Source organism: Pararge aegeria, chromosome 7, assembly GCF_905163445.1.
Source record: "Pararge aegeria chromosome 7, ilParAegt1.1, whole genome shotgun sequence".
In the NCBI taxonomy this organism is placed as follows: domain Eukaryota; kingdom Metazoa; phylum Arthropoda; class Insecta; order Lepidoptera; family Nymphalidae; genus Pararge; species Pararge aegeria.
Window position 1 is genome coordinate 19,463,810 of NC_053186.1, and position 27,466 is coordinate 19,491,275.

Genomic DNA, 27,466 nt, shown 5'->3' on the forward strand with positions numbered 1-27,466 from the left:
TTTTGACTGTGACTACAAAAAAAAAACTTGCGGGGTAGTCTTTAAGAAGTGCCGAGAAGTGAAAACTATGTACGCGAGTTTCATGATTTTTATTATCTCAAATGATGCTTATTTGGGAGAATAAAAATCATGTCGCGCCTAAAGAAGTTATCACTTCAAAAAATAAATAATCAATGCCAGTTATAGAAATAAGTAAAAAAAAAGTAACAAGTTGTGGAACCCACTAATATGAAGTTTGTCACAGGTGGATTCGCAATTACAATCGCTGATGGCTGAATCCAGTGTGGACTACGTTGCCAAGTTCGCTGACCTTGCCGCCGAGGTCACAGACGAATCCGACCTTGCCGACGAACTGACTTAAATAATTTATTTGTAATAGCTGTTGCCGGGGTTTTTTTTCTTGTTTTTCATAAATCCCGCGGGAACTGTACATTTTTCCGGGATAAAAAGTAGTGTATAATCTATCTCCATTCCAAATTGCAGTCAAATTAGTTCAGTAGTTATTGCGCGAAAGAGTAGGAAACATCCATCCATACAACCTTTCGCATTGATAATATTAGTAAGAGTAGGATGACATATTAAATTATCGTATGTGTTAACGGTAATTTTCACTCCCCCAGCCACTCTCAATATTATTAGTTTTAAGAAATATATATTGCTAATAGTTCCGTTATCTCGGAGTTAGTATTGTATTTAAATATTATATAAGTTTACCCAAATATTGAGATATTAATTTTGTGATTTAATATGAAAACACTTAAAGTACAGAAATTAGTGGGCATGTACTTCTAGTTGAAATTTAATTTATTAAAAAAAAAATGTGTGTGTGTGTTTGCAAGTCACACACGGTAGAAGTGAAACTTCTGATTAGATGAAAAGGCCCTGATTAAAAAACTTATAAAAAAAATGAACAGTCGCTTCATGTAAACTGTTTATTTATAAGTACATAAAAAAATAATTAGAATTACCGAAAACAATTCAAATTTTATCATTTTCAATACTCAAAGAGTATATTTAATCAGGGGTAGACAGATATAGTCAACTAATAAAATAGAGAATCAGGAGTATTAGGATAAATATAAGGTTTATGTTTTTTTTTTTCCACTTTGCCTTTGAAATCATCTAAAACAAAAGAAAAATAAAGAAGGCTATGAGTAGTAAGAAATAATAATGAAATTTAATGATTAAATATTAAAATTTATTTATTCAATTTTGTATGTAAAATATTAGAAAATAGAACTATTATTTTCGCTTTGTACATGTGATAATAACTTTTTTTGACGTGCACCAAATTCTCAGACAGGTTCCGTAGAACTTTTTACTGTTTTTTTTTTTAATTTTATTTTATTTTCTTTCCGCGACTATTCACGGAGATTAATTTATCAAGGAAATGAAAATATAGACACAAATAAAAAAACATCAACAATCAACACACTTATACAACTTTCTAATACGCAGGTGCAAACACATGCATAATACGCAAGCGCAAACACATGTGTTCTATCTCATTCTCTCGCCGGCTGAATCCTACATATTTTTGTATTTGTGTCTTTGAATCCTACATATTTTTGTATTTGTGTCTTGCCTGTCGTTTTTTCCGTTGCATCCTGTTTGAAATCACAACGATTCTAAAGAAGTTTCACTTTAAAAATATAGTGTGTAATATAAATTATAGTTAGATATCTTAATATCTTTAGATATTAAGTTTATATATTAAATAAAGGATTCTGTAGACACTGTGTGTTTTATTACTTGAAATTCTTAACTTATTTATTTTTTAGTACCAAATTCATTCAGCTGCCCTAAGCTGCGACCACGTTTTCTCGTGATAGTGTCATGTGTCGTTTAAAAAAGTATACTCGCACAACAAAGCTGCCCAAATGTGGGTTGACGTCTTTTAAAGATTATTACCACATGTTAGTAATTAAAACGGTGACCGACGGTATAACGCGCTCTCCGAGGCACGCAGATAGACACCGCAAAAACTTCGGGCTGGTAGGTATTGAATTTTTAATAGGAAAATCCAATACTTAAAATTACAATTGTTAGGATTTTTCCAATTTTGGAATCGAAGCTAAGGACCTTGTAATCTGTAACTGAGCATGCTTACTGCTTACTAGAAAAACGAGTCATTTAACAAGTTAAAAACAAATATTGATATCACAAAGGGTTTAAAGTTGGGAAGGTCACGCCGATAAAAAAAAAAAGTGACCGCCTATGATTTTACGATAACCACCTCAATAACCTGAGTACCTTCTATTTTCTTTTTTATTCTTTTACAAGAGTCTTAATTTCGATGTTTGCTATCGGTGGCAAAAGTTAATATCGACGTATTTATATTCTTATTTCGGACTGTTCAAAATTTGCAAAACTTCAGCTTATAAAGATAAATCCTACTATAAATAAGGAAAAGGTATACGATACATATATATTTCACACCCAAGCTTGTGATAACAAAAAACCTGCTAAGTTTTTTGTAGGCTTCTTCTTAGACCGGTTGGAACCCTCGTAGCTTTAAGTTAACAAATGTTGTTATCACCATCATCCCAAAATATTGGAATATATATTATATGTATGAAAACTTCATGGTGTAACTTATTAAATAAAGCGAGCACTACGACCATTACTACGATATGTACAAATATTGTCTTTGTCCATAAGTACATATTCTAGGGTTAAGGATTTGTCGTCTGTGTCTGCTGTCGTCCGCCGTCCGGCTAAATGTCAATAGAAATTGGTTATGGCATATGTGTAAATATTGTATTTATTTACTGTTTTTGTTGAATAGAATAAGAAAATTATGTAATAATGTTAATGCGCTTTGATAAATAAACTTCAAGAATTCTTTCCTTCCTGTTAATATAAATTAATTTTTATTCAAGCTGGCTTGTTTTTGTAATTTCATCAATATGATTTTCGAACTTTTATCGTAAGTTTTTACTTCTTCTTTTATGAAACATATTATGGTTTAAGTGGAATTTTGCGTTATTCGACACTAGTCAACGTGTTTCTAGCTTCAACATGTGTGTGTTCAGCTGTTCTTTCCGCTACATTTTGCAATAACACTCATAAAATCACTAACAGTGCCGACTGTTACTGATAAATGTTACATGTAAGATAAAACTGTTCACTTTCTCTTTTACATGTAGGCTTCTTATCGTTTTACAAGATATTGTGAGATTAGATAAAAATAACAAACCTAAGTATTAAAAAAACTTACCTAGGTACTACAGGTATTACAAAAGGCAGAATTAACTTCCAATGATCAACCATGAAGCCTTATTACAGTAATTTAGCATAGCAAAGAGCCAAAGGGCATTATTTATGTATAGATAAGATCATGGTACGAAATTTAAAGAACTTTATAATATTAGTATGCATTTCAATATTCCTCGTACTGTTTTCACAGGATATAAAAATATACCCGATCACAGCTTAGCAGCTCAACTAATCAAAATTTTGGCATGGAGATAGCATGCCAGAATTTGGATCATAGCATCGTAGCTTGCATCCTTGAGGACAACCAAAGATTCCCTTAGCGTTTTAAAAAGAGTTATTGTCTCACTTTAGTATAATAACAGCTTATCTTGTTTTATTTACAGTTTAATTGTTATATTGCCCATGATTTTGCTTGGAGTACTTCTGTTTGGTGCATTTGTAATTGTGCCTTGTGCATTCATCTTTGCATCTTGGTATATGAGGATTAATGAGAGAAAGCTGCAACGGAGAAAACGAGATGGGGCTAACATAGCCTTTTTCCACCCATATTGCAATGCGGGAGGTGGTGGAGAAAGGGTGCTATGGGTTGCTATAAAGGCTATACTAACCAGGTAAACGAGAACAAACAATTTTGTGCTTTATACTTTTGTATCAAATGGGAATATCGACTGAGGCAAATGGATTCTTAGAGGTAATAAAATTCTTAGAAATAACATAATTTGCACTCTATTCACTCATCTATACTGACAATAAGGCTGAAGAGCTTGTTTTGTTTTTTGTTTGATTTTTTTTTTGAGCATGTGTATCTTGAAAACCTTTCTTTAATTTAGGAGCTCAATTCTTGAGATAGGTTATAGGCAATTTTCCATCACATTACAAATGGAGAGTGCAGGTGGGCGGATCAGGGTGTACTGTGTAGAAAATGAGATGAAAATTCATAAGGGAATATTTCTGTCATTACAAACAAATTGGAATTGTAATCTTACTTTGTAACTAATGGAAACTTAGGGATATATTCATTTTATTTCTCGCAAAGTTAGCTCTTGACTGCATTGTTACCTGGTTGTAAGTAATGGTGCTGTCTGAGATGGGAAGTGGAATTAAACAACTCAGAAATCCTCCCACCACATGGCCTTGAATAATCTAAATAATATAATTTTAAAGGTACCCAGACTCCCATATCTACATCTACACAGTTGAAACAGCTGAACCCAAAGCAATATTAAACAAAGTCCAAAACCATTTTAATGTTAAACTGGAACCTGAGAGAATCAACTTTGTGCGACTGTCCCTGCAGAAGGTGATAGAGCCCCAAACCTATCCCTACTTCACATTGTTGCTGCAGAGCTTAGGAACTATGATACTGGGGATGGAAGCCTTTATGAAGTTCAATCCAGGTAGGCTTTTACATTTATGTTTGATGCGTACATAATGTTCCCAATTGTTTATATTTTTAACTATTGTTGTAGATAAATAGGACCCTATTAAGAATTAAAAAAAATATATTGTACAGTTGTTATCTAGTTTTAAAGATAATGCAGACCTTATTGTGCTAAATTAAAACTTTTAATCGCACTGCTGGGTATCTTCGCTCTAATGGTTTAAAGAAGAAATTAAATGCAGTTGTGGGAATCGAACCCACGACCTTGGACACAGAAAGCAGGGTCGCGGCCCACTGCGCCACTCGGCCGTCTGGTAGTCATACCCCTAATCGGTTTCTACGCAACATCGCACCGGAACATTTAATCGCTTAGCGGTGGTAACTCTATAGCCACGGCCAAAGCTTCCCACCAGACCAGATCGGAGAAAATTTAGAAATTATGAATTCCCAAATTGCCCCTGCCGGGAATCGAACCCGGGACCTCATACTTAAATTCACATTACCCACCCTTGCGCTAGGGTGGTCGTCAGAAATATATTTATGAATAACTTTAAGAGTTTACAAAACGTAAACTTACAGAAAAATCTTATTATAATTCTTAAATATTTTCTAATGACAATGTGAGATGGTGATAACAAAAAAAAAATACCCGGCTAAGTTTGTTCTAGGCTCTTCTTATACCAGGGCGCGTTTGGAACCCTCGTAGCTTTAGGTTTAAGTTTGCGAACGAAGTTATCACCATCCCATTACAATATGTAAACATATTTTTTTATTTTTTATTTATTTATTTATTTATTTTCAACTTACGTCTAGTTACTAGTTTACAGGAATTTCCTCATGCACTAGCGTAGATACTGATGCCTACCTACACACTAAACTTTATCAGAGTAGCAAATGCACCACAAAGCAACCTTTGTGAGTTCAGTCAGAGTACAACAAAACAGATCCGTTCTCTCAGCTATGTCGTTTAGGGTGCGAATCGCGAATATATGTATGAATGCTTCATAAGTGCCTGTGTTGAAATTTGAATTTTGTTTGAAATTTGAATTTTAGTGACCAAATGCACTACATTTTGCAGTACAGTGACAACAGGCGCACCTCTTTGCAGATATCTACATAGACACAATGGGGTGCGCCTTCACGTACCCCATATTCCGCTACCTGGCGCAGTGCCCGGTGGGGTGCTACACGCACTACCCCGTGGTGACCGCGGCCATGATGCGGCGCGTCAAGCACCGCCTGGTCAGCTACAACAACCGCAGCGCCATCGCGCGCAACCCGCTGCTCACCTGGTGCAAGCTGCTCTACTACAAGGTGTTCGGCTGGGTAAGAGTCACGTCGAATCTTGTGTGAGACTGTACGTAACGTTTTACTCTATTACGTAACAGTTGCATAAATAGTTGCATTCGTCATCATCGATTGACGTCCACTTCTGGACATTTGTAAGGGAAAACACTGGAAAAAAATACTGGAAACCAGCGGTCCAGCGACTCATTTGATACCTGTCCACCTTGTCGGCGGAAGATTGACGCTGTGTTTACCCTTGATTTATGTAGGATCGCCGTTTTTGCAATTTGGGACCGCAAAGTCCATCGGTTCTCTGAGCTTTGTATTTGTATACTCGTCCACTTGCCACTTAAGCCTTGCGACTCTTTTAGCTATGACGGTAACCCTAGTTCTACGGACATCCTCATTTCCGTACGTATCCATACTCCAAGCACAGCTCTTTACATCGCTAGCTTAGTGACTGAGCTTTCTTATGGGTATCATTGTAAGCGACCACGTTTCAGATCCGTAATTCATAACTGGCACCTTGCGCTGTTGGAAGACTGGTCTTCAGGCACTGTATGTGATAGGATTAAGAACATACAAAAACCGTGTACACGACTAATCAACAGCATCAAAAATCACTCTACTTTAGTAGTGTTTCTCGAACAGGTGTTTAGTTAATTCATTGCAATTAGCAGTTGACAGTAATTGTTGTAATAATAATCTAAATTATTACCAATTTTTTATTAACAATATGGCAACAATGCGGCCATTTGCCATATAGAATAGAGTATGGCAACAATCAAAAATAACTATACGTAATCATAAGCCTTATGACAGCATAATGCAGAGTTTGCGGCCATTTGCCATATTGTTATTGGTAATAATTTAGATCTTGTATTAACAATAGACTATGACAATAAAGGATCATTGGCTAAGGCGCTGAGCATTGTTTGCACAGGATTTTCAGTATACTCCAGTATTAAACTAACTCTAATGTTCTAATCGTTTACCATAGAACCAGGAAAATGGGAAAAGTTTGTGTGCTAGCAACATTACGCGGTGCGCGGGGCGTTTTTACTGTTATTGGAAAAAATGCACTGCATGCAATAATGGCTGAATGGGGATTCTGTACGTTCTCGATTCTGTGGTGCCAGCAGTATCACAGTGCGACGTTTGTGCACAGCTGTACGGGGTGGCGGGGCGGCGCGCGGACATCGTCATGGTGAACGGCTCGTGGACGGAGGAGCACATCCACGAGCTGTGGCGCCGGCCGCTCAGCACACACCGCGTGTACCCGCCCTGCGAGGTGAGCCCCGACGACTTGCCTTGCGGACATTTTATTTTAGTGTTTTTTTTTTACTATAATAGACTAGTAAGTATTATATTAGAAACGCATAGCTCGGAAGGGTGTTCCAAACCCCAGCCATGCGTATAAGAAGATGCAAAATCGCTTCATGAGAGTTTTTGGGATATTAACAACATAGGAGTGAAAACCCGCCTGGTGCCTCGCAGTGCTATGGTAGTATGGGGGGGGCTCCCCCACTTATATGTCAAGAACTGGGATTCGATTCCCGAATCCAGCCCCTAGTCCCATAGTCTTTGCCTACCGCTTCGAAGTTTAATTGCTTTGCGTACACGTTTTTTTTATAAGTTTTCCAACTATATTATTTTAAACTATATCATTTTATGTTATTTGTTGTTTTGTTTGTTGGAATGTCGAAAAGTTTTCGAACATCACTGAAGTTTTTTTGTTATACTTATAGCATAAAAAAAACTTTTGAACTGTAGAGTTTTACAAAATTTTGATCCGTCACTCTTCTTTGATCATGACGATAGGTAACAGAAATAGACAAACTGACGAAAAAATGTTCTTATTTATTATGTGTTATGTCAGTAAAATTTTGGTTTGGTTTATCTATGAATTCAAAGTCAAATATTTCTTTAGTCAAGTACATAGATGGCTTTTTAGATGAACTTAAAACTAAAGCTACGAGGGTTCCAAACGCGTCCTGGTCTAAGAAGAAACCCTCAACAAACTTAGCCGGGTGTTTTTTTTTTTGTTATCACCATCTCACAATGTCATTTTAAATTATTAGAAGAGCAACCTGGTTAGAGCAATAATTTACACCCAAGCTTTTTTATCGTGTACGTAGTCCTTTATACTATAATAGGACTTTTCTATAAGCATACGTTTAAAGAATTTTTTAAGAGACCAAGAGACATCTCCATGATGTCAATTGGTAGTTTATTGTAGAATTGTATGCAATTTCCTTTAAACGAATTATGAATTTTATGTAACCTAGTATTTTGCACTGTAAGTTTATTCTTACTTCTAATGTTTAAATTATTGCAATCACATTTTTTCTGAAATTTAGAAATTTTTTTATGAACGTACATAAAATTTTCAAATATGTACTGACTATACACTGTCATTATTTTAAAATCTTTAAATTTATTTCTCAATGACTCTCTCGGACCCATTTTGTAGATCGAACGAACAGCCCTCTTCTGCAGCACGAAAATAGTGCTAATATCAGCAGCATTACCCCAAAGTAAAAATCCATATGACATAATGCTGTGAAAGTAACTAAAATATACCAGACTAGCAGTTTCTACGTCGGTCATATGGCGTATCTTCTTTACCGCATAGGCAGCAGAACTAAGCCTGTTCGATAAATTATTTACATGAGGGCCCCATTGAAGTTTAGAATCTAACGTTATTCCTAGAAAAACTGTCGTATCCTCCAGTTTCAGTTCCTCATTATTAAGTAGTACAGTGGTTTTCACGTGTTTAACATTAGGTAAAGTGAATTTTATACACTTGGTTTTTTAAGCTATTACCACACTGTAATTAAAGGTATCGGAGCTCAAAAAGCTTCGCTCTTTGGTCAGAGATTCTGATCCGATCCGCATCCTGTCGGTGGCGCAGTTCCGCCCAGAGAAGGACCACCCGCTCATGCTGCAGGCCATGTACGAGCTTAGAAACCTGCTCATCAAGAACGAGATGCTTTGGAATAAGGTTAGTATGACATGGCATGTAAAGTACGCACAATTGGTCCGCGGACCAATCGCGAACAAACAAATGACGGCTCGTCCGCCTAGCGAAGGGGTAAACAACATTTTAATCAACTTTATTTTTATTTTGTATTAGCTGTTGCCGGCGACTTCGTCTGCGTTTTATTCAGTATCTCTGAGCCTTAAATGAGGGGTTTGCTGCTGTCCGCTGTAGAGTTCTGTCCTCTATCTCCAACCACAGTTAAAGCGTAACAAACAAACTTACATTGACATTTATAATATTAGTAGGGATTATGTTAAAATTGAAATACTAAAATAGCCTCTTTTTCTCGTGTGGATATCCTCACGGATACTACTACACTACGGGGAGGTGCACTCTTAGCGACCGAAACCCCACGGTGTTCCAACTCGTTGCCTGGGGACTGGGGAACGGGATCTACCTTCAGTTACTACCTGTTTTGTGTACCTAATAATAACCTGAAACAATAAGCAGGTCAGTGTTCCTTTATCGTCCTCTTCGAATGCCTCTGGACTACCGAAGGGCCGTGGCATGCGGGCCTGACGGACTGTGGGCGCAGATCCGGCTGGTGCTGGTGGGCTCGTGCCGCAACGCCGCCGACGAGCAGCGCGTGCGCCACCTGCGCGACCTGGCCAAGCACCTGTCGGTGGAGGACAACGTGCAGTTCTGCGTCAACGCGTCCTACAGCCAGCTGCTGCAGCTGTACCAGAGCAGCTCGCTGGCGCTGCACGCCATGTGGAACGAGCACTTCGGCATCAGTGAGGCTTTCTTTTTTAATTTTTTACAATTTTTTTTTTATTTTACTACAAGTATTTTGTCAACTGCCAGTTAGCCTTCGACTGCAAGCTCGTCTAGTTTTAGTTTTTTAATTAATTTATGTACCAACAGAATGAAATGTAACACATTGACGTATGATAATAGCCTAAGTTACTGGTTACACATATGATTCAACTTATAGGTAGCTACGACTTGCTTGGTAACTGTTCGAGCTAAATTAAGATGGAAACTGTAATAATACAGAAAAAGGAAAGGAAACAACACAAAATAATGCTTTATTAATTTAGAAAGAAAGAGAGAACAACAAAAATGCACTAAACACAAAATCTAAATGTCTTTTGATATTTTTTTGAAGTCAAACTTCTTTAGGCGCTAGATTCGCTGGCATGCAATTTTCTTTCAAGAAGAAAGGCGCGACTAGGGAGCAACTAAATTTCTTTCTGACGGAAGTAACGCTTACTATAGTCTGTGTCGTTTCCGCTATTTAAAATAAAAAAGTAAAGGAATGGTCATATACTCCACGCTTCTTGACTTTTACGCCAGCTATATCATAATCAATTTGGATTTTTTGTTTCCAATGTTTTCAAACGGATCAATTGTGAATAGCAAAATGAATAAAAATTCAACAGTTCTAAAAAATAATTTAAATTGCAAAGTTTTTTGAAAAATCTCTAAATATAATAAATTTTCTACTTAACATCAATAAATCTTCTGACGATTGCGACATTCTATAATATTCAATGACAAGGTTATATTGATATGAGCCGATCTAACCTTCAATTTTCTACTTTCAATTATTATTCTATTTAACAAATGAAAATATTTATAAAAAGTTAAATTGATATTAATGTATTTTAAATAGAATATATAACGAAATAGTGAATATTAAAAGAAATGGCGGGGAGTCCCAGGAACATTTTACTCTTTCATCAATAAATAATAATAAAAGTTTTACTTCTGAACTGCTGAATCTTGGTATCAAAGATGAGTGTAAAATGTTTTTTTTGAATATGTTTTTAAGCGACTTCCTTAAAAAAAAGAGGTTCAATCAATTCAGATCTTTTTGATTTTTGAATTATAACTAAAATCGTGTTGATTGGAAACTCGATGAAACGAAAATGCGCCACGATGGAGAAACAAACACATTTTGTTTTCCATTTTAGTTACCGTGGTAAATGAAAGACACACCTCTGTATCACAGGTTTTCCTTCCGCAAAGGATAGGGCATTCATTATATCCATTTTTTTTTTATATAAGCTGTCCCGGCGAACTTCGTACCGCGGATTATTTTAATTAATTTTATATTTTAATACTTATTATCCTATTCCGGTCTAAGAGGAATCCAAAAAATTTAATATCATTAACAATTGGTTCAGCCGTTCTTGAGATATAAATGGTGTAACTAACACAACTTTCTTTTATATATATAGATAAGATTAGCTGTATGTAATTGCTTTATAAGCGGGACGTTATAATTTTTTTATTCGTCAAGTCTGATAGTAGCAGACTTCTATCCGCAAAGACATCACGCCAAACAGTTTAGTTATACTTTTAGATGCCGTGTAGAAACCACTGCTTCACTGCCATACCTCAAATAAGTTTGCCCGGTACCATTTTAGACTGCATCATCATTTACCACCGGGTGAGATGGCAGTCAAGGGCTAACTTGTGGTGAAATAGAAAAACAAATCCCAAATCGAATGAAATCTATAAATTTGGTGTGCGAGTGCGACTTGCTTTTGGCCTTGACAAAAAATCATAGGCAATAGTGATAAAGCTTTATTCATATCAAATACAATTAATTGTGTAACTTAAAGTATAGCGTAAAATTAAAAAAATAAGCAGAAAGTTGAAATAATTACACAACGTGTACATGAAAACCGAAATAATACTTCACAAGCTTTTGAGGTACATTACGTCCGAGACTTACTTGTGACACCGATAACTTAATAGGTTTTGAGTAAACCACTGTCATAGTTTTTACTGAAAGAAATAAGATACAGCCCTAACATCACGTGCGAAATTAAAATTAAGTGACTACTATCACTTTGTTAGGTACGCGACGCGTAGCGTACGTACTATGCGCGTGTCGGTCTTTTATATTCAATAGGGTTGTCATAAGTAAACACTTAGAGTGTTTTGAATTCGCTTGTATGAAAAAATAAATATTCTTCTTTTGATTTAATATTTTTTCAGGGTGATTCCTTTTGAAATATACTTAAGCATCCTTCAATACTATTTCGTAAATGTTTTACACGTTGTATAGTTATATAAGGTCGGTAATTATAGTTTTTAATGATAATCATTCGTTGTTAGAACAAATAAAAAAGTAAACATTTATAAAATATAATAAGCAAACTTGTCTTCCAAGTTACATCGTCTATTCAATCTCGATCTATCAGCAATAAATTCTCAACGGCCGAACGATAAACAAGCTCAAAAATACTAATAATGAGGTGGCATGGCGGTCATCTTGGATTTGTAATTAAATGAAAAAACCTTTATTATTACGAACATATATTTTTTTTTTTTTATAAATTATAAAATAAAACTGAATTTATTTCTGTAAAAATACATAACTATAACCTAAAATAAACTATTTAAAACTAAATAAAATCTAAAACGTCCTCGAAACCACCGCAGCGAGGCACAGTTCCTAAGATGCTGGCAGCATATTATTATGCAGCAAATAATAAAAGAAGAAATTGTTTGGTTTGCAGCATATCTGATCAATAATGCACGCTTCTATCTCGGGCGAAATAATAGTAAAGAGATAATTCATTATGCAATAAACTTATTATAGTATATATAACAGTGTGGATACAAACTTAAATAGTATTTATCGGAAAATTATTTAGTGTTTGTAAACATAAATTTCATTTAATTTATTGAATTTTTCATACAATATCTTATAAATTTTCGGTAACCCGTAGGACATGGTCCTTTAGGGATTTTGTAGACATCTCTGCTATCTAAACCAGGTATTGTCAATTTCCTAGAATCATCTCTCTCTTCTCTCTTCTCATCAAATCTACATATTAGCGTATTTCTGATAGTCTCTTTCAAACCGTCTAATTCACTCTCGAAGTAGATAACACCCACACGAGGAAACACATCGCTACACTTGGGCGGTTCTTTGTCCTCGAGAGGGTTTGTCACCTCTATTGCTATATTCACACAAAATAATGAGCACACACAAAAAAGTACACAAAGTTTTTGATTTGCACCAACAAACATCTTTGTTTTTCTTTACTAGAACTTTCTTTTCGCTGAATAGTTGCAGACCGAGAGAGGAGACCGTTTTTAGAGGTCTATGGTATACGACTACAGACAACAATCGAATTACAGGAAAAATATCGATGTATATTATTATACCTATATTATTTCGGTACGTCATAAAATGGCGGGTATCGGAAACGTATCAACTACAATATGTAGTAAAAAGGAAACAATCCCAATAAAATAATCACAGAAAGTTCAAATATTATGTTTTAGTAAATTTCATTGATATATCGATGATTTTTTAGATATATAGTAATCGATATTAATTATGTAAAATCTTTTTAATATGATATATAGATAGGTGTGATATAATATCGATACTTTGTTTTCCATTACTTCTAGCGCAGTTGTTTTAAAGCGCTTATCTCTGGGAAGCGTGAGTCATATACTGCTTGCGGTAAATAAACCGTTTGTTGGGAAGGTTATGTATGATAATATATAAAAATATTTATAAACTAGCTGGGGCCCGGGTTCACCCGCGTAAACTAAGGACAACAACCTTCCTCAACAAATCTGATACCTAACGCGAGTTTTTTTTTTAAGTAATAAAATAAAATAGCCGATGCCGTAACCCAATTACCTGATATACCATTTTTTTTAGTAGTAATTGATGAACTTAACAGATGGCTAACTTGATAATAATAATAATAACAATAATCCTTTATTGCAATGCTCTTGTTAATACAAGATCTTTAACTAAATGTTTATCAGTTTATTATTAACAATATGGCAAACGGCCGCAAACTCAGCCTTATGCTGTACATTAGCAACAATGCTCGAGCTGATTTTCAGTCTCCTCCAGTATCATACTGAGCAAACAACCGCGTCGCCCGTTGCGTTATTACTCTAACTAAGAGTTAAATTTTTCATAAAAAATTGAAATAAATTGTAGAAAAAATAATAAAAAGGTGTAAAGAAATATAAAAAAAACAATTATATTAAGATACCAAGTCCAAAACATCGTCATGTCGTTGGAAAACCATCGTCTACAAACAGAGCAACACTTACTACTTTATGCAAGGAACACGTCCTGCAACATGCCGCACTGTGTCGAGCAATTAACCTGAGGCGTAGGTGTTGAGCCTCTTGTGCTCATACAACGGCAACCACGCCCTTCAGGCCGGAACACAGCTATGTTGTTTGGAGGTAGTGCTTTCCCGGACAAGCTCTGACACAACAAGTTCTACTACTAGGATTTATCCCCATTCCAGATATACCTACTACCATTTTGCAATGTAACATTTTTCAATACATTCTAACAAAAGATCGAGGAAGCAAAGAGATTTTATTATAAGTCAACATCTTATGATGCTCCGGTGTCGGAGCTAAAAGTATGTATAGTGTAGGTAGTCGGTACATTGCCGAAGATCTGTATGGTATAAATTATTATTAGGTATTCCCATATACGAAGAGTACCTATCATCCGCGTAGAGCGAGAGGTAGGCAACACAACTCATTTATATATATGAGAAACAATGTAGGGCCAAGGACACTTCCCTGTGGGACGCCGTCGTTAATTGAGGACTCTTTGCTGAGGAAACTATCTATCTTGGCATAATGAATACACGGTGTTAAATAACTCTTAAACACTTTAAAAGCGGTCGGGCTTTTCCTGATACCTATTTTCTCGGGCTTATTAAGTAGCTTTGGGACGGAGCCGATGTCATAGGCTTTAGAAAGGTCAAAATAAATTGGCAACAGATTTAAATTTACTGTCAATGTTAGTCAAAATATTTTCAATGAGGTTCTAAACTGCGTCTTCCGTTGAATTGCCGCTGCAGAAACCAAATTCGTTGTCTTTAGCAGCCTCTTGTTCAGTATTTTTTTTAAGTGTCATATAATTTTTTAAGGCTTCATTAGCTAAATTACAATTTTTTGCAGGTTTTCAGAACGTTTTGAAATAATTTCATATTTGATATGTAATCAATGTATGTAAACTTTATTAAAAAAGGATACTTATATCTACTGTACAAACTAATAAATAAGGTTATAATGTTAAAAAATATAATTTTATTATATTTTATAATTTTCATCATATCAAACCACTACCGGCCCACTGCAGCAGGGCACGTGTCTCTTAACCATGATAAGGGTTTAGGCCGTAGTCTACCACGCTGGCCTAGTGCGGATCGGTGGACTCGGGACTCCACAAGCCTTTGAGAACATTGTAGAGAACTCTCAGGCATGTAGGTTTCCTCGCGATGTTTTCCTTCACCGTGGAAGCAAAGCAATGATGATAATATTATAATTGCATAGAACGTACATCGTACATTGGAATACTGTTACTAACCGGTTTATTTAAATGTTCTGCGTTTTACCGGTTAAATGATTATTTAAACGAACGATTATACAACCTTTAATAAACCTAAATTAACCGGTTATGCAAGACGCGTTAGTTAGTCCCTTTGACAAATGGCTTGCCTGGTTCGTGGCGTGTACAAATCGCGATTTCGCTGCGAAGAACATAAATTGTATAAGCTATACATCTTTTAAAGTCAACGTCAAAGTCAAATATTAGATGGCACTTTTGAAGCGTTGATTATATACAAAATGTGTACATAGCAGTGAGTAGTGATGGCGATAACTACAATCGTAAACTTAAAACTAAAGCTACGAGGGTTCCAAACGCGCCCGAGAAGAAGCCAATAAACTTAGCCGGGTGCTCTTTTTGTTATCACCATCTCACATTGTCATTAGAAAATATTTAAGAAGCAACCTGGTTAGAGCAATTTTAAAATAGATTCGTGTCTGTACCCGTAATATGAAGTCACTCTTGACTAGTTTCAACGAAAAACTCAACTCGCACTCATAACAACCTGCGCAGCAAATCACAAAAAAAACTTAAATTAAAGATTGGTTTTGGTTTGTGGGTGAAATTAAACAACTGGTTTCTCAGTTTATCCGGGTAAAAAAAACGAAGCCGAAACTTTAACCGAAATGTTAATTTTAATGACCGAAACCGGTTCGAAATTTTTTCCGAGCCCTGGACTATCCCCGAGTGTCGTGTCGCAGGCGTGGTGGAGTGCATGGCCGCGGGGCTCATCACCATCGCGCACCGCTCGGGCGGGCCGCTGGCCGACATCGTGCAGACGGCCGACGGCGCGCGCACGGGCTTCCTGGCCGCCGCGCCCGACGAGTACGCGCGCGCCGTCCTCGAGGTCATCGCGCTCCCGGCCGCTGACAAGAAGAGCATCGTCGACGCGGCCAGGTGACACCAACCGACGAACACACACTGCGACTACACACACAGCCCATCCAGCCCCAAACTGAGCCTAGCTTGTGTTGCGGGTACTAAGATGACTGATGAATATTTTTATGAATTATATAAAGTAACCGAATTACGAAATACTGTTGCAGGGCGCATAGTTATATATGTTTACTTATGACAACCCTAATGAAGATAAAAGAGCAACACGCGCATCGTACGTACGCTAAACGCGTCGTGTACCTAATAAAGTGACATTAGTCACTTAATTTTAATCTTGCATGTGATGCCAGGCTGTATTTGATTTATTTCAGTGAAAACTATTGTAGTGGTTTACTCATAAACTATTAGCGTTTCTCAGATAAGTCTCAGAGACAGTTCATAATGTGCCTCTAAAGCCTGTGAAGTACTATTTCTATTTTAATTTACATGTTGTATAGGTACATAAATTCATTCATGTTCAAAGTCAAAGTCATAGATGGCACTTTTGATGCGTTATTGTATACAAAATGTGTACATAGCAGTGAGTAGTGATGGCGATAACTACAATCGTAAACTTAAAACTAAAGCTACGAGGGTTCCAATCGCGCACTGGTCTAAGAAGAAGCCCACAACAAACTTAGCCGAGTGTTCTTTTTGTTATCACCATCTCACATTGTCATTAGAAAAAATTTAAGAAGCAACCTGGTTAGAGCAATTGTTTACACCCAAGCTTTTTTATCGTTTACGTAATCCTTTATACTATAATAGGACTTTTCTATAAGCTTTTGCTTAATACAAACTTTGAACTTCTGCTTTTGAGCTGTGGGAAACGAACCCATAGCCTTGGACTCAGAAAGCAGAGTCGTTGCTTACTGCGCCAATCGGCCGTCGAACGGTAGTAACGACCATGCCAGCTGGTGACGCACTTCTGACTACATAGAGGTTCCGGATCCGATTCCCGGAAGAGTCTCGAACAAAATATAATGCATTGGGCAACGTTTCTCAAAGATTTTTGGATTTCGACCGCTGAGCTATGAGTTTTTAAATTTATTTGTATTTTATTATAGCTATAGAATCTACGTTTTCGTTATAAGTTATGGGTTAAAATTAAATGTTTTATTTTTTTTCACTACGATAGTTTTGAGTCCATTTTATAATCTTCTGTTTAAAAAATAAAAGTCATATATCCGATTTTAGTCTCTCTGTTTCTGTACCTGTATTTATTTACTTATCATCCTTATATTTAAGTACATGAGTGCCTAATTATTTGTTCACACTATGTTTGAATTATACTAAAACGTCTCTTGATGCCTTATTATGTTAGGTTGATCTTATACAGATAAAATCCGTTTGAGGTTATTTTTCTATAAGATTTTAGTACTTATTCCGAATCGGGGCTCATGTCAGTGTATCGGTAAATCCATTTTTAAGCATGTACTCGCATTATATTTTTTTGAACCCCCGACGCAAAAACCTAAACTATTTTGAGTATGTTTTTTTGCTTTGAAAATTGAATTAGAGAAGGGGAATGAGAAGGGAAGTGTTCTTAGCTATGTGTGAAAATCGGTCTAATGTGGTCGCCGCCACAAAATGTAATCCAGAGGGTACAAAATAGGGAATTTATAATTTCTAATATTTCTCTGGTCCGGTCTGGTGAGAGGCTTCGGCCGTGGCTTGTTAGCACCCTACCAACAATCTGGTCAATCGGCTTGGTCCGTCCCTGCAATTATAACTATAAAAAAGTGTGTGTACTTATGTACACGCTTTAGAAGTTACACTTCTTTGGCGTAACAAGATAAAAATCTTTTAAAAAATTGTATCTTCTTTTTTTGTAGCAAAAATGACACTAACAATAGATAAAAGGTATTTAAAACATTGAATGTTTTATTATACGCATTATCTAGTAAAATAAAGTTTATTTAAATAACACAAAAAAAAAAACTACTATAAATAAAGAAATGGACGTAATAAACAAAATAAATTTGGAATACTATTATCGAACAACCGAGTTTCACTCAACATTAAAATTTGTGATTTTTCTACAACTCTTCTCAATCACCGGAACGAGACCGCAGACTTTGAAAATTATTGCAGTGGTTTCAATTGAAAGTGTACACTTTCATACATTTTTTGGAAAACTAAAATCCCACCAAAAACATTCTGTAAAAAACTAGCCAAGTCTCGATGGAACTGCTTTTTTATCTCTAAAAAGTAATTAAATCTAGATAAAGTCGTGCCAAGTCTAAGGTAGCTTACTGCGATTTCTTTATTATTATAGTTAATGTTGTGTGACTTTCCGTTAAAGGGTACACAAAGGTACAAAACCAGGTGCTCAATGACACCATTGCACCAATCACACAACATTATATCCAAGGTCACAAGGTTCTCCACGTCTTCGATTATCCTAATTTTTATAGTCTTCCCTATATGTGGCTATTAAACCCTATCTCTGTACCAAAACTTTAGGGCGTCAGTTTTTTGTAACAAAATTATGTAAAAATTAACTCTCATAATTTTCCCTAACGCGACATACACGATTTTAATTTGTGTTACAGGGCATCAGTGGATCGTTTCTCCGAGACAGCATTTGTGAAGGCATTCCTGAGGGCAGTGGAACCGTTGATGCGGGTAGAATAAGGTGAACGAGTCCACGGATTAGAGTGAAAAGATAGAACGAGATGACCTAACGACCTAAAGCTCGTTTTTTTATGCTCAGATCGTAATTATATATATACAGATATTTACTTATATGTACAGTTTTGTATAAGCACATCAAAAGTGGAATTTTTGTGGGCCTACTTGACTAAAGAAATATTTGACTTTGCTGCAAAAAAAATGGTGAAAGAGATGGAAACCTCATTCCGCCATTGTCCAACAACAGTGAAAACGCCCCGAACAAGTCTCCCTTTACATCCACGGAAGTACACAAACTTTTTCCCAATTTCCCCATTTTCTGGGAAGCGCTTAGAACAATAGAGGTAAAATAATTACTGTTAGCTAAATGGTATGAAGTGAGAAAATCTGCTAAAGTGGAGTGGTTTTGATGCTTCAATGCTATTCGTGTACACGGTTTATGTATGTCCATTATGTGGTGCGAAATGATAATAATATTTAACTTTTTTTTAAATATTTCGCATTTTTAATCAATTAAATTTAAAATTCGTTCTTTAACTGACCACACAATTTAACGCTTTTCACAAATTTGTTTAAAGGTTATTAGAAAACATTAAATTGGGTTTAGAGAATCCCTGCATATAATAAGCTGTCCATATAATTTTGAAGTATGTCATTCCCGGCAAAGTTCTATTTGGATGTAAAAAAAAGCACGACTATTATTTATTACCAGAGAACTAATGGCAGTTATTTTGAAATGATCTTGACAGACGGTGTTTCTTAGACTAGTGCGTTCAAACAAACAAACACGTCAAATATTAGCATCTAGAATATTTCCGAAGTTTCTAATACCGAATCGCAGTGCATCTAGGGTACCGCTGCGTAGTTTAAATGCTTTGCTTCCACGTTTTTGATACGTTTTCCACGCCACCGCCAGCGGTGGTGGACTAAAGGCATTTTCCAACGGGAGGGTTTGTCCGTAATCGCCACGCTGGGCAAAGTTGCTGTACGCAGTGGAGGGTAGTTCAGAGTACACTGCTGTGTATTCTTCGATATAGTTCCTCAGAAGCCTCGTATGACACCCGCGGGAAGAGAAGGCGTGATGATACGTGTATTCTGATCTGCCGTCACCACAATGCATGATATTAGGCAACAGCGTGACTGAAGTCGTTATTATTCTGGTCTATCCCAGGTAAATTGGAAAGGAGGATCAAACCCACTTTAAAAATCGAGAAATTAGTAGATTAATTTCTACATTTATAAATTTGGAAGCAGCTGAACAAATTTAGTTTACATTCGAATATTTTGTTCTGCTGCACGAATCAACCGCAATTTATTTATTTGATAGCGCCGCCGCACCGCGCCGCTTACACTTGGGATGGGATGCATCTTATACACATTACAATTTATCTAATATTCTTATTTTTTGTTTTTTTACAAATAGCCACAGATTAACTGACTTTTAAAACAATAAAAAAATGTATTACTTACTGTAACGACGTGAAATCACATACCCGCGAAATGTCCATTTTTTCTATTCTTTCCGTCTTTTCGCTGTTCTTATAACATACTTTCCATTTAATAGCGATAAGATTTTTTACCCGCATTATTAATCTGTTTTCTGATGCCATAACTTATTGTGACCTCTTTTGGCATTAATAGTATGTAAATACAGCTGATGATATGGTTGTCATCGCGTATTTTGTCATTAAAACTTTGACCAGTCGTTTCTCTTGAAGTATTTGTCCCCAATACGCCATCGGCATAAAGTAAGTACCTACCTTCTTTCCAATAAGCCATGTATGTAAAGAAAGACTTACTTGCTATCTTTTTATTTTAGTCTGTAGTTGCGTTGTTATCAATTCCATTAGTATTAATTAGATAATTATTTAAGTTTTAATAAATAAGCGAAATAAATTTTACCAAAGTTGTAATTTACATTTTATTTTACAAAAAAAAACATTAAATACAACCCACAACGTAAATATCAAATATACATTATTTAATATATAATTCAATTTATTTTCGATTATTACTTAACTTTTAATTAATAATTAAAAGTTAAGTAATAATCTAGATTCCGACGACCTCAGGTGCAGGCCGTATTCGCCTAAGGATTTCTTTATCAGCATCAAATCGCATTTCCACCGGTCCAAATTATTACAATTCGTAACTGCATGGAAATACGGTTTATATATATATATCATAATATATATATATAAACATACAGTACTGTTTATATATACAGTAGTTGCTATATTATATCATTCGTATATATACATATAGTTTGACGAGTATGTTACAACGATTACGCTTGCGAAATTTAATTTAGCATTTAACCATGTTAATGTGAAATGTGTATGCAATACTTTCCACATAACATCGCTATATGTAATCGTTAGATAGAATTATACTTGTGACATAATTATGATAAAACAGCTCCACAGTACATTTAAATTTAAATTCGGGAGTGTACATATATCTCTGATTGGTTTAAAATTTATAATGAAATGAGTGAAAATCGTATTCAGTTGAGGCTTTCGCACACCATATCAACTCAAATGAAAACCCAAAATTATAAGGTTTATATAATGGGACATAGTATTGTGTCAAATATGATCCGTGGACAGGTGTTTTTTTTAAATTATAGTATAATAAGCGACTGAACAAGAAATCGGCCGTTGTTAATTGAAAAACTATCGAGCTTTAGCTTTATTTTCTAGTTTAGCTGTGAAATGAAATGCTGTCGCTATTAGACTGACGTAAAAGGCATATCCTAATTTTGGCATTGACGGTAGGAGAGCCGTAGCCTAATTGGTTAAAGCGCTCAGGCCGGGATTGCCACAGTCGCAGGTTCAAATCCTGTCGGTTCCGAAAAATTTTGATATACATTAAAAAAAATTAAATAGTATTTGAAAATAATAATCTTTTATAAAATTATATACACAGTAAAATACCCTATGTGTAATTACATTATCGCTCCATGAGTCATAATCACAAACTACAAAGAACATCTTACGTGTATGTATCATGTCATGTATGATGACACAGATATTCTTTGTAGAACCGTACCCGCAGTACAAGATTTACTCGCTCGCCTTCGAAGAGTTGTTTTCGAGTATCGAAATACTTGAACATCAGAACAAAATGGAACTTATTTATATTCACTTAAAACTCAAATTTACACGTAATTTTTCATCTGGGCGTTTTGCAATACGTTTGTAAAATTAAAATCGTATCGTTTGTAGTACAGGATTTGTGATCTTTTTTACGTTTGATATGCAACGAGTGAGTACTCGATTGCGCGAGCGAGTAAAACTTATACAAGGCAAATTGGAACTCTGTTTAGAGATTTGTGAGCAGCTGAATTGCCATCGTGGTTATATCTATTTTCAATCACTAACTTCTATTATTAACAGTGGATAGGCTGCTATCACTTTGTTTTTATTTTTTTTCCAATTATTGACGCCACTTTCGCGCTGTAAGCGTGACGCTGTGACGAGTGTCCCACGAACATAAATTAGAATTGCTAAAAAACTTTATTAATTTATTATATTAAGACACATTGCCATGCTCTAATTTAATTTGAGTGGAGTCTAATCGGTATGGTGTTGTAAGCCTTTAAGCCATAATTTGTATCGGACCCGTTTAGAGTTTTAATAATAGAGATCAACGGTTTCAATATGTTACATTAGTTTGAGAGGAATGTAAGTGGCGTGAGTGAATGTCGTCTACGCGGCCGTCCTTCCCACGCGGTCTCTGGGGATCAACCTGAGCTCGGACCCGTGCTTCAGGAAGATGTTACCTGGAAAGCAAATATTAAAGAAAACGTAAATTTCCAAATACATACGCATTAGCACTGGACTGCTCGATACCGCTGGTTAATATATTTGGGTCTATACATGGCATTAATAATAATGTAAATTCAAATTAGCATGACTAAAAACTGATGATAATCTTTTTTCTTCCAAAACATATGGCTTTGTCCTGACTGACTGACACCTTTAGCCCAGGGCTTTCCAACCTGGTCGCAAGAACAGAGGTGCCGCGAAGCAGTATGAATTGCTATTCGCTGGGAACTTCAGCACCGCCGTCAACAGAGTCACTTTTGGTCTCACGCTGAAACTGAGCAATCAGTAACACGGTCACGTGGGGTCACCTGCGGTCTGCTGTGGGTTGATGCCGATGCCGTCGTCGGTGATGATGGCGCTGGTGGCGGGCTCCACGCGGAACTCCTCCGCCGCGAACTTCAGCACCGCAGTGAACGGAGTCGCTTCCGGCACGCTGAGACTGTGCAAACAGTAACAGAGTTATCTATATATTAGGCACATGGGGGGAATTTTCGTTTTATGACAAAAGATGTTTACAACAACTTTTGGAGAAAAACTACAACTTTAGGTACAAGAGTAGATAGGTTGTACCTAATAATTTTGAATATGGTTGGCAACAGCACCTGTGGGTTCTGTCTATATAAGAGACCCTGAGTCCTCCGCAGGGTGTGAACAATTCACTTCTAAAGCGAGTAAAGAGTTGATTGCTTTACACAATCGTCAGTATTATTATTTACGTAATCATATTACACCTCAAGACATGGTCCTCTGCTAGACGACTAGAATGGGCAGGAGACAATCTTCTCCCACAGCTTTATCAACACATGGGTGGAAATAATATTCAAACTACATATGTGTAATAATAAACAGGGGTAAAATTTTCGTATTCCTTGTCTCCATGCTTTCAATTTCAATTTATTCAGCACAATACATAATGTTACATTTATAGTACAATATTTAAAGTTAATTCAATTATATAATGTAACATTAATTCAAATTCAATGTTTCATTCATGTAGCCAGGTTTTTTTTTTGTTATCACCATGTCACAGTCGAGTTAATGTTGAGCTATGAAGTTAGATCAATTCATACCCAAGCCTTTTTATCAAACATGTAATTCTTAATATTAAAATAGGTTTTATATAAACTTTTGAAATAAGGTTGATATGAGTCTGTTTTATTTATAGTTACTTTGTATTAAACGTAAGCAATTAGAAAAGTCCTATTATAGTATAAATGACTACGTAATCGATTAAAAGCTTGAGTGTGAATTATTGCTCTATCCAGGTTGCTCTTCTAATAATTTTAAATGATAATGTGAGATGGTGATATCAAAAACAAACACCCGACTAAGTTTGTTGTGGGCTTCTTCTTAGACTGGGAAGTTTCTTAAACGGAATCTTCGTAGCTTTAGTTTTAAATTAACGAATAATATGGTTATCGCCATCATCTCACTGCCGTGTAATTTTCATGTAATGTACGCATCAAAAGTGCCACCTATGAGCCTATACTTCAATTAAGATATTTTAATTTTAGACTTTGACTTTATATTAAATATTTTACGTATGCATTTTATGGTAATATAAATAGGTCAGTAAATTTGTGCCACGCCCACAAAATTACGGGCATATCTTAACCACGCGTATCCGCAGACGTAATATATGCGTAATATGCGGTTAATGCAGTTTTAAAATCCGTTGTCTTTTTCAGTTCCTTTATTAAAGAATAAAGGAACTGAAAAAGACTACCAATTTAAACCAATTTAAATTTATGTCGATGTAAATGCGCAAAAAAAGTTCAACTATTAAAACATTCTATATTGGTATTATTGAAAGCAAAATTAATATTTTATTGTTTTGCAAAGACATTCCGCTAAGCGATATAGTGTTCCGTTCTCTACCCCCTACTGACTCCCTAACAGGTTAGCCCGCTAGACTGCATTATAACTTACCACCAGATGAGATTGCAGTCAAGGGCTAACTTGTACTGGAGTGAAAAAATTAAAGATCCAGTCCAGTTAAGTTTAAAAACATACTATGAACAGTTTGTATATTAACACTAAGTTGCTTTAAAAAAAGTAGTCTCACCTTCAGTGATGCTGCAGCATCAAGTAGTCGTTTGTGATACCCTCAGCAACTTACAGCAGATAGAGTATGTTTGGGCTCTTTAGACTGGTTTAATAAGTAGGTGATAGAAAACTCATTGAGTTAGTGGCTATATATGTACACTGATTATAACAAAAAAGACTTTATTCCCAAAACCAACTTCTCCACAAATATGAATTCAGAATTAAAGTTTTCAACTCTCAACAATTAAAACTAATTATGCACAATTAACGAGTTCTCTTTAACAAGTATATTTGAATTTTATAATTTAATTTAAAAAATGAAATGAATTAAACAATCTTACTAGTAAATTAAAAAAAAGTGAAAGAAATAAAAGGAAGCAAAATATAAAAATATAATATAGTCAACCAAGTGTATTATAATACAAAATAAAATTTTATAAACCATTAAATAAATGCCTTAGTTGTTTTTAACTGTACATTGTATGTGCCTACACAATTTATATATAAATATTGTAAATTATTGTATAATATTATTACTAACACTTAAATCATAATAAATCAATCAGCATTGATATTTACTGTAACATTACATTTAAAATCTTATCCTAGCTATAACAAAATGCTTTTTGTGCATTTTAACACATATCCTGGATCTCTCTTTCCCAAAAGCTAAAGTTGACATTACTTTGATAAATTAAATCTAAAAAAACTAACTTTAAAGTTCCACTTTTACAAATCTTTTGTACATTTGTTGATAGCTCTGAATATGTTATGTCAATATAAAAATATTCAAGTGACATATTCTGTTCAATCAGTTTACCACAGTCAATTAATGCTTTACATATTAAACTAAAAATTTCATCATGATTTAAACACATTTGAATAAATTTATCTTCCTCTGTACGGAAGAGCAGTTTCCAAAAGTTTTTATTTGCAACATTTTGACTTGCCATAAAATTAGTAAAGCTCTTAGCTACAATTTTAACTGCATGATTATATTTTGGATTATTATTAAGCAGGCTTAAAACCAACATATCAACGGTATCCTGTTTACAACCCTTTAATATTTCATTGATATATTGTTTATTATCATCAATACAATCAAGTTTAGAGAGAAAAAACTGACTTTTAAATTCTGACTGACAACTTTTTGATAGTTCTGTAGAAATGTTCTTAAACAATGTATCTTTTGATGCTACTTCCAACATTATATCAGATAAGTAAACTTCAAGTTGATCTTCAGAGAAAATATCAAGAAAAATCGTAAAACCTGCATCCATTTGGTCAATATTAGCAGATGAAGTTATAATTTTCTTCAAAATGTATCTTGGTGGATTTGATAAATAGTTTTCCAAGAGTAAACTTGGTACATTAATTTTTTTAATTAATGCAGATTTGAATTCTGTAATAATTTCCATTTTGATTAATTTGTCTCTACATTTTTCTATGTGTTGTGATAATAGAAATGCATTTTTCATCTGTTCATGTGACGTATCATCATCAGGCCAGTTGTCCAGGCATAAAGCAAAAAAACTTTGGAAACAGTCTAGGAACTGTTCCAAATACACAGTTTCCATCGTGAACTGACGTAACTTCAACGTGGACCTCGTGAATCACCAGCATCTGGCAAATAAAAAATAAAATTTGTAGCCTCATTTTATAAATTTTTCCAAAGCTCTTTAATGATCCACAATAAAAGGTTTCTACGTTGAAGTTACGCTAGTTTAGAACACGTTTACTGTTATAAAATTCAGGAAACTTACACTTTAAACGGGAGTTTTGGATCCGAAGTCAGAGTGATCTTGAAGGTAACTTTAGACCTAAAACAAAAGTTGTCGGTTAGTTTTATTCTTTTAAAAGCGAAGCTATTAGCATCATTTTTGCTTTTTTTTCCACTTACATATTGAAAATAACAATACAGAATTTTGTGGTTCGTTAACTTCACTTTCTACGATATTTGACATTGGCAGTTAACCTACAATTGTGACGTGACAAATTAAGCATAGACGTCAGACTATAGACTGAGTCAAAGTCACAGATTTACACTTTTTTGCAAAAGGAAATCATGATGGTAACATGCCTGCTACTGTTACTAATTTACTGTCACAGATTACTTTAATGTACCCACTCAGTAATGTAGAGTAGTGTACGCTATAGTCGGAAAAATGTAATAGGCCCGTTTTGACATTTGTGCAAGACCATAGAATGTAACTTGGAACGAAACTGAAGGAAACAAAAAAATAAAAATCAATTACATACAGTGTTTTAAAAAATACGTAAATTTTTTTGGGACGTTAAATAATATGAAAGAATATATCGCGAGTATTCTTTTTGCGCTTACTTCATAGTAGCATGCAATTTATAATTGTTGCGAAACGTTTCGAAAACAGTTACGTTCTCAGTATTTTTTTTTTTATACTAGAGCTGTAACCATTTTTTTACTGAATATCGAAATTAAATATTGTGTAGTTATCTTTACTGCAAAGAATAAGCTTGGTTCTCAAAATGGGTTCTAAATAATGAGTCTGAGATGATGTATCTGACCAAGCGGCACATGACTGAAGCGTCCCCGCGCGCACTGCGCAATTTTTCGTTCCATATCTTGTAAAGTTGACTGTGCGCTCGTTTAAGTTTGATATATATTGTTTACTATTACGTTAACTATGGCTCTTCTAATTTGGACATTAATTTAAACATAGTGATTTGACTCGATTTTTGTGTTTGTTGTTATATAGTACTAACTCTGTTTCAACATGTTGAAAAGTGGACGTATAATCAACAGCCAGTCACGCGTATTGGTTGTG

At 35.2% G+C, this 27,466-nt stretch overlaps 3 protein-coding genes across 5 annotated transcripts in view; 2 read left to right on the forward strand and 1 right to left on the reverse strand.

Annotated features, from left to right (window-relative positions):
* Positions 1 to 383, forward strand: part of LOC120625089 (protein cramped) — a 49,423-nt gene extending 49,040 nt beyond the window's left edge. Inside the window, exon 20 of the mRNA XM_039892012.1 lies at positions 245 to 383. Coding sequence (XP_039747946.1) covers positions 245 to 361 — 117 coding nt within the window. The 3' untranslated portion in view covers positions 362 to 383. The remainder of the gene's footprint in view (positions 1 to 244) is intronic.
* A 2,334-nt stretch (positions 384 to 2,717) lies between these two features.
* LOC120625202 (GDP-Man:Man(3)GlcNAc(2)-PP-Dol alpha-1,2-mannosyltransferase) lies at positions 2,718 to 18,877 on the forward strand. 2 transcript variants are annotated; one of them, XM_039892188.1, is made up of 9 exons: positions 2,718 to 2,929; positions 3,603 to 3,830; positions 4,384 to 4,616; positions 5,709 to 5,926; positions 7,056 to 7,178; positions 8,730 to 8,891; positions 9,466 to 9,664; positions 15,978 to 16,173; positions 18,708 to 18,877. In XM_039892188.1, exons 1-9 carry the CDS (start codon positions 2,910 to 2,912, stop codon positions 18,787 to 18,789), a joined length of 1,461 nt encoding a protein of 486 aa, XP_039748122.1. In that variant the 5' UTR covers positions 2,718 to 2,909; the 3' UTR covers positions 18,790 to 18,877. The 2 variants fall into 2 exon arrangements, with proteins under 2 accessions (XP_039748122.1, XP_039748123.1); XM_039892189.1 differs by lacking the exon at positions 15,978 to 16,173.
* Positions 18,878 to 21,751: 2,874 nt separating this feature from the next.
* On the reverse strand, positions 21,752 to 26,736 carry LOC120625149 (ubiquitin-fold modifier 1). Of its 2 annotated transcripts, XM_039892111.1 has the most exons (4): positions 26,563 to 26,701; positions 26,426 to 26,482; positions 22,925 to 23,055; positions 21,752 to 22,570 (listed from the first exon to the last, which is right to left on the reverse strand). In XM_039892111.1, coding segments are annotated over exons 1-4 (264 nt in total). In that variant the 5' UTR covers positions 26,565 to 26,701; the 3' UTR covers positions 21,752 to 22,496. The 2 variants fall into 2 exon arrangements, with proteins under 2 accessions (XP_039748045.1, XP_039748044.1); XM_039892110.1 differs by lacking the exons at positions 21,752 to 22,570; positions 22,925 to 23,055 and adding an exon at positions 25,124 to 26,285 and having other exon boundaries at positions 26,563 to 26,736.
* Between the last annotated feature and the right edge of the window lie 730 nt (positions 26,737 to 27,466).

Excerpts from the sequence above, each read along its gene's own strand:
- LOC120625202 (XM_039892188.1), top strand. The coding sequence starts at position 2,910 with ATGATTTTCGAACTTTTATC. Across the intron at positions 8,892-9,465 it reads ACGAGATGCTTTGGAATAAG|ATCCGGCTGGTGCTGGTGGG; the intron begins GTTAGTATGACA and ends CTGTGGGCGCAG. Across the intron at positions 16,174-18,707 it reads AGCATCGTCGACGCGGCCAG|GGCATCAGTGGATCGTTTCT; the intron begins GTGACACCAACC and ends TTTGTGTTACAG.
- LOC120625149 (XM_039892110.1), bottom strand. The coding sequence starts at position 26,239 with ATGGAAACTGTGTATTTGGAACAGTTCCTAGACTGTTTCCAAAGTTTT.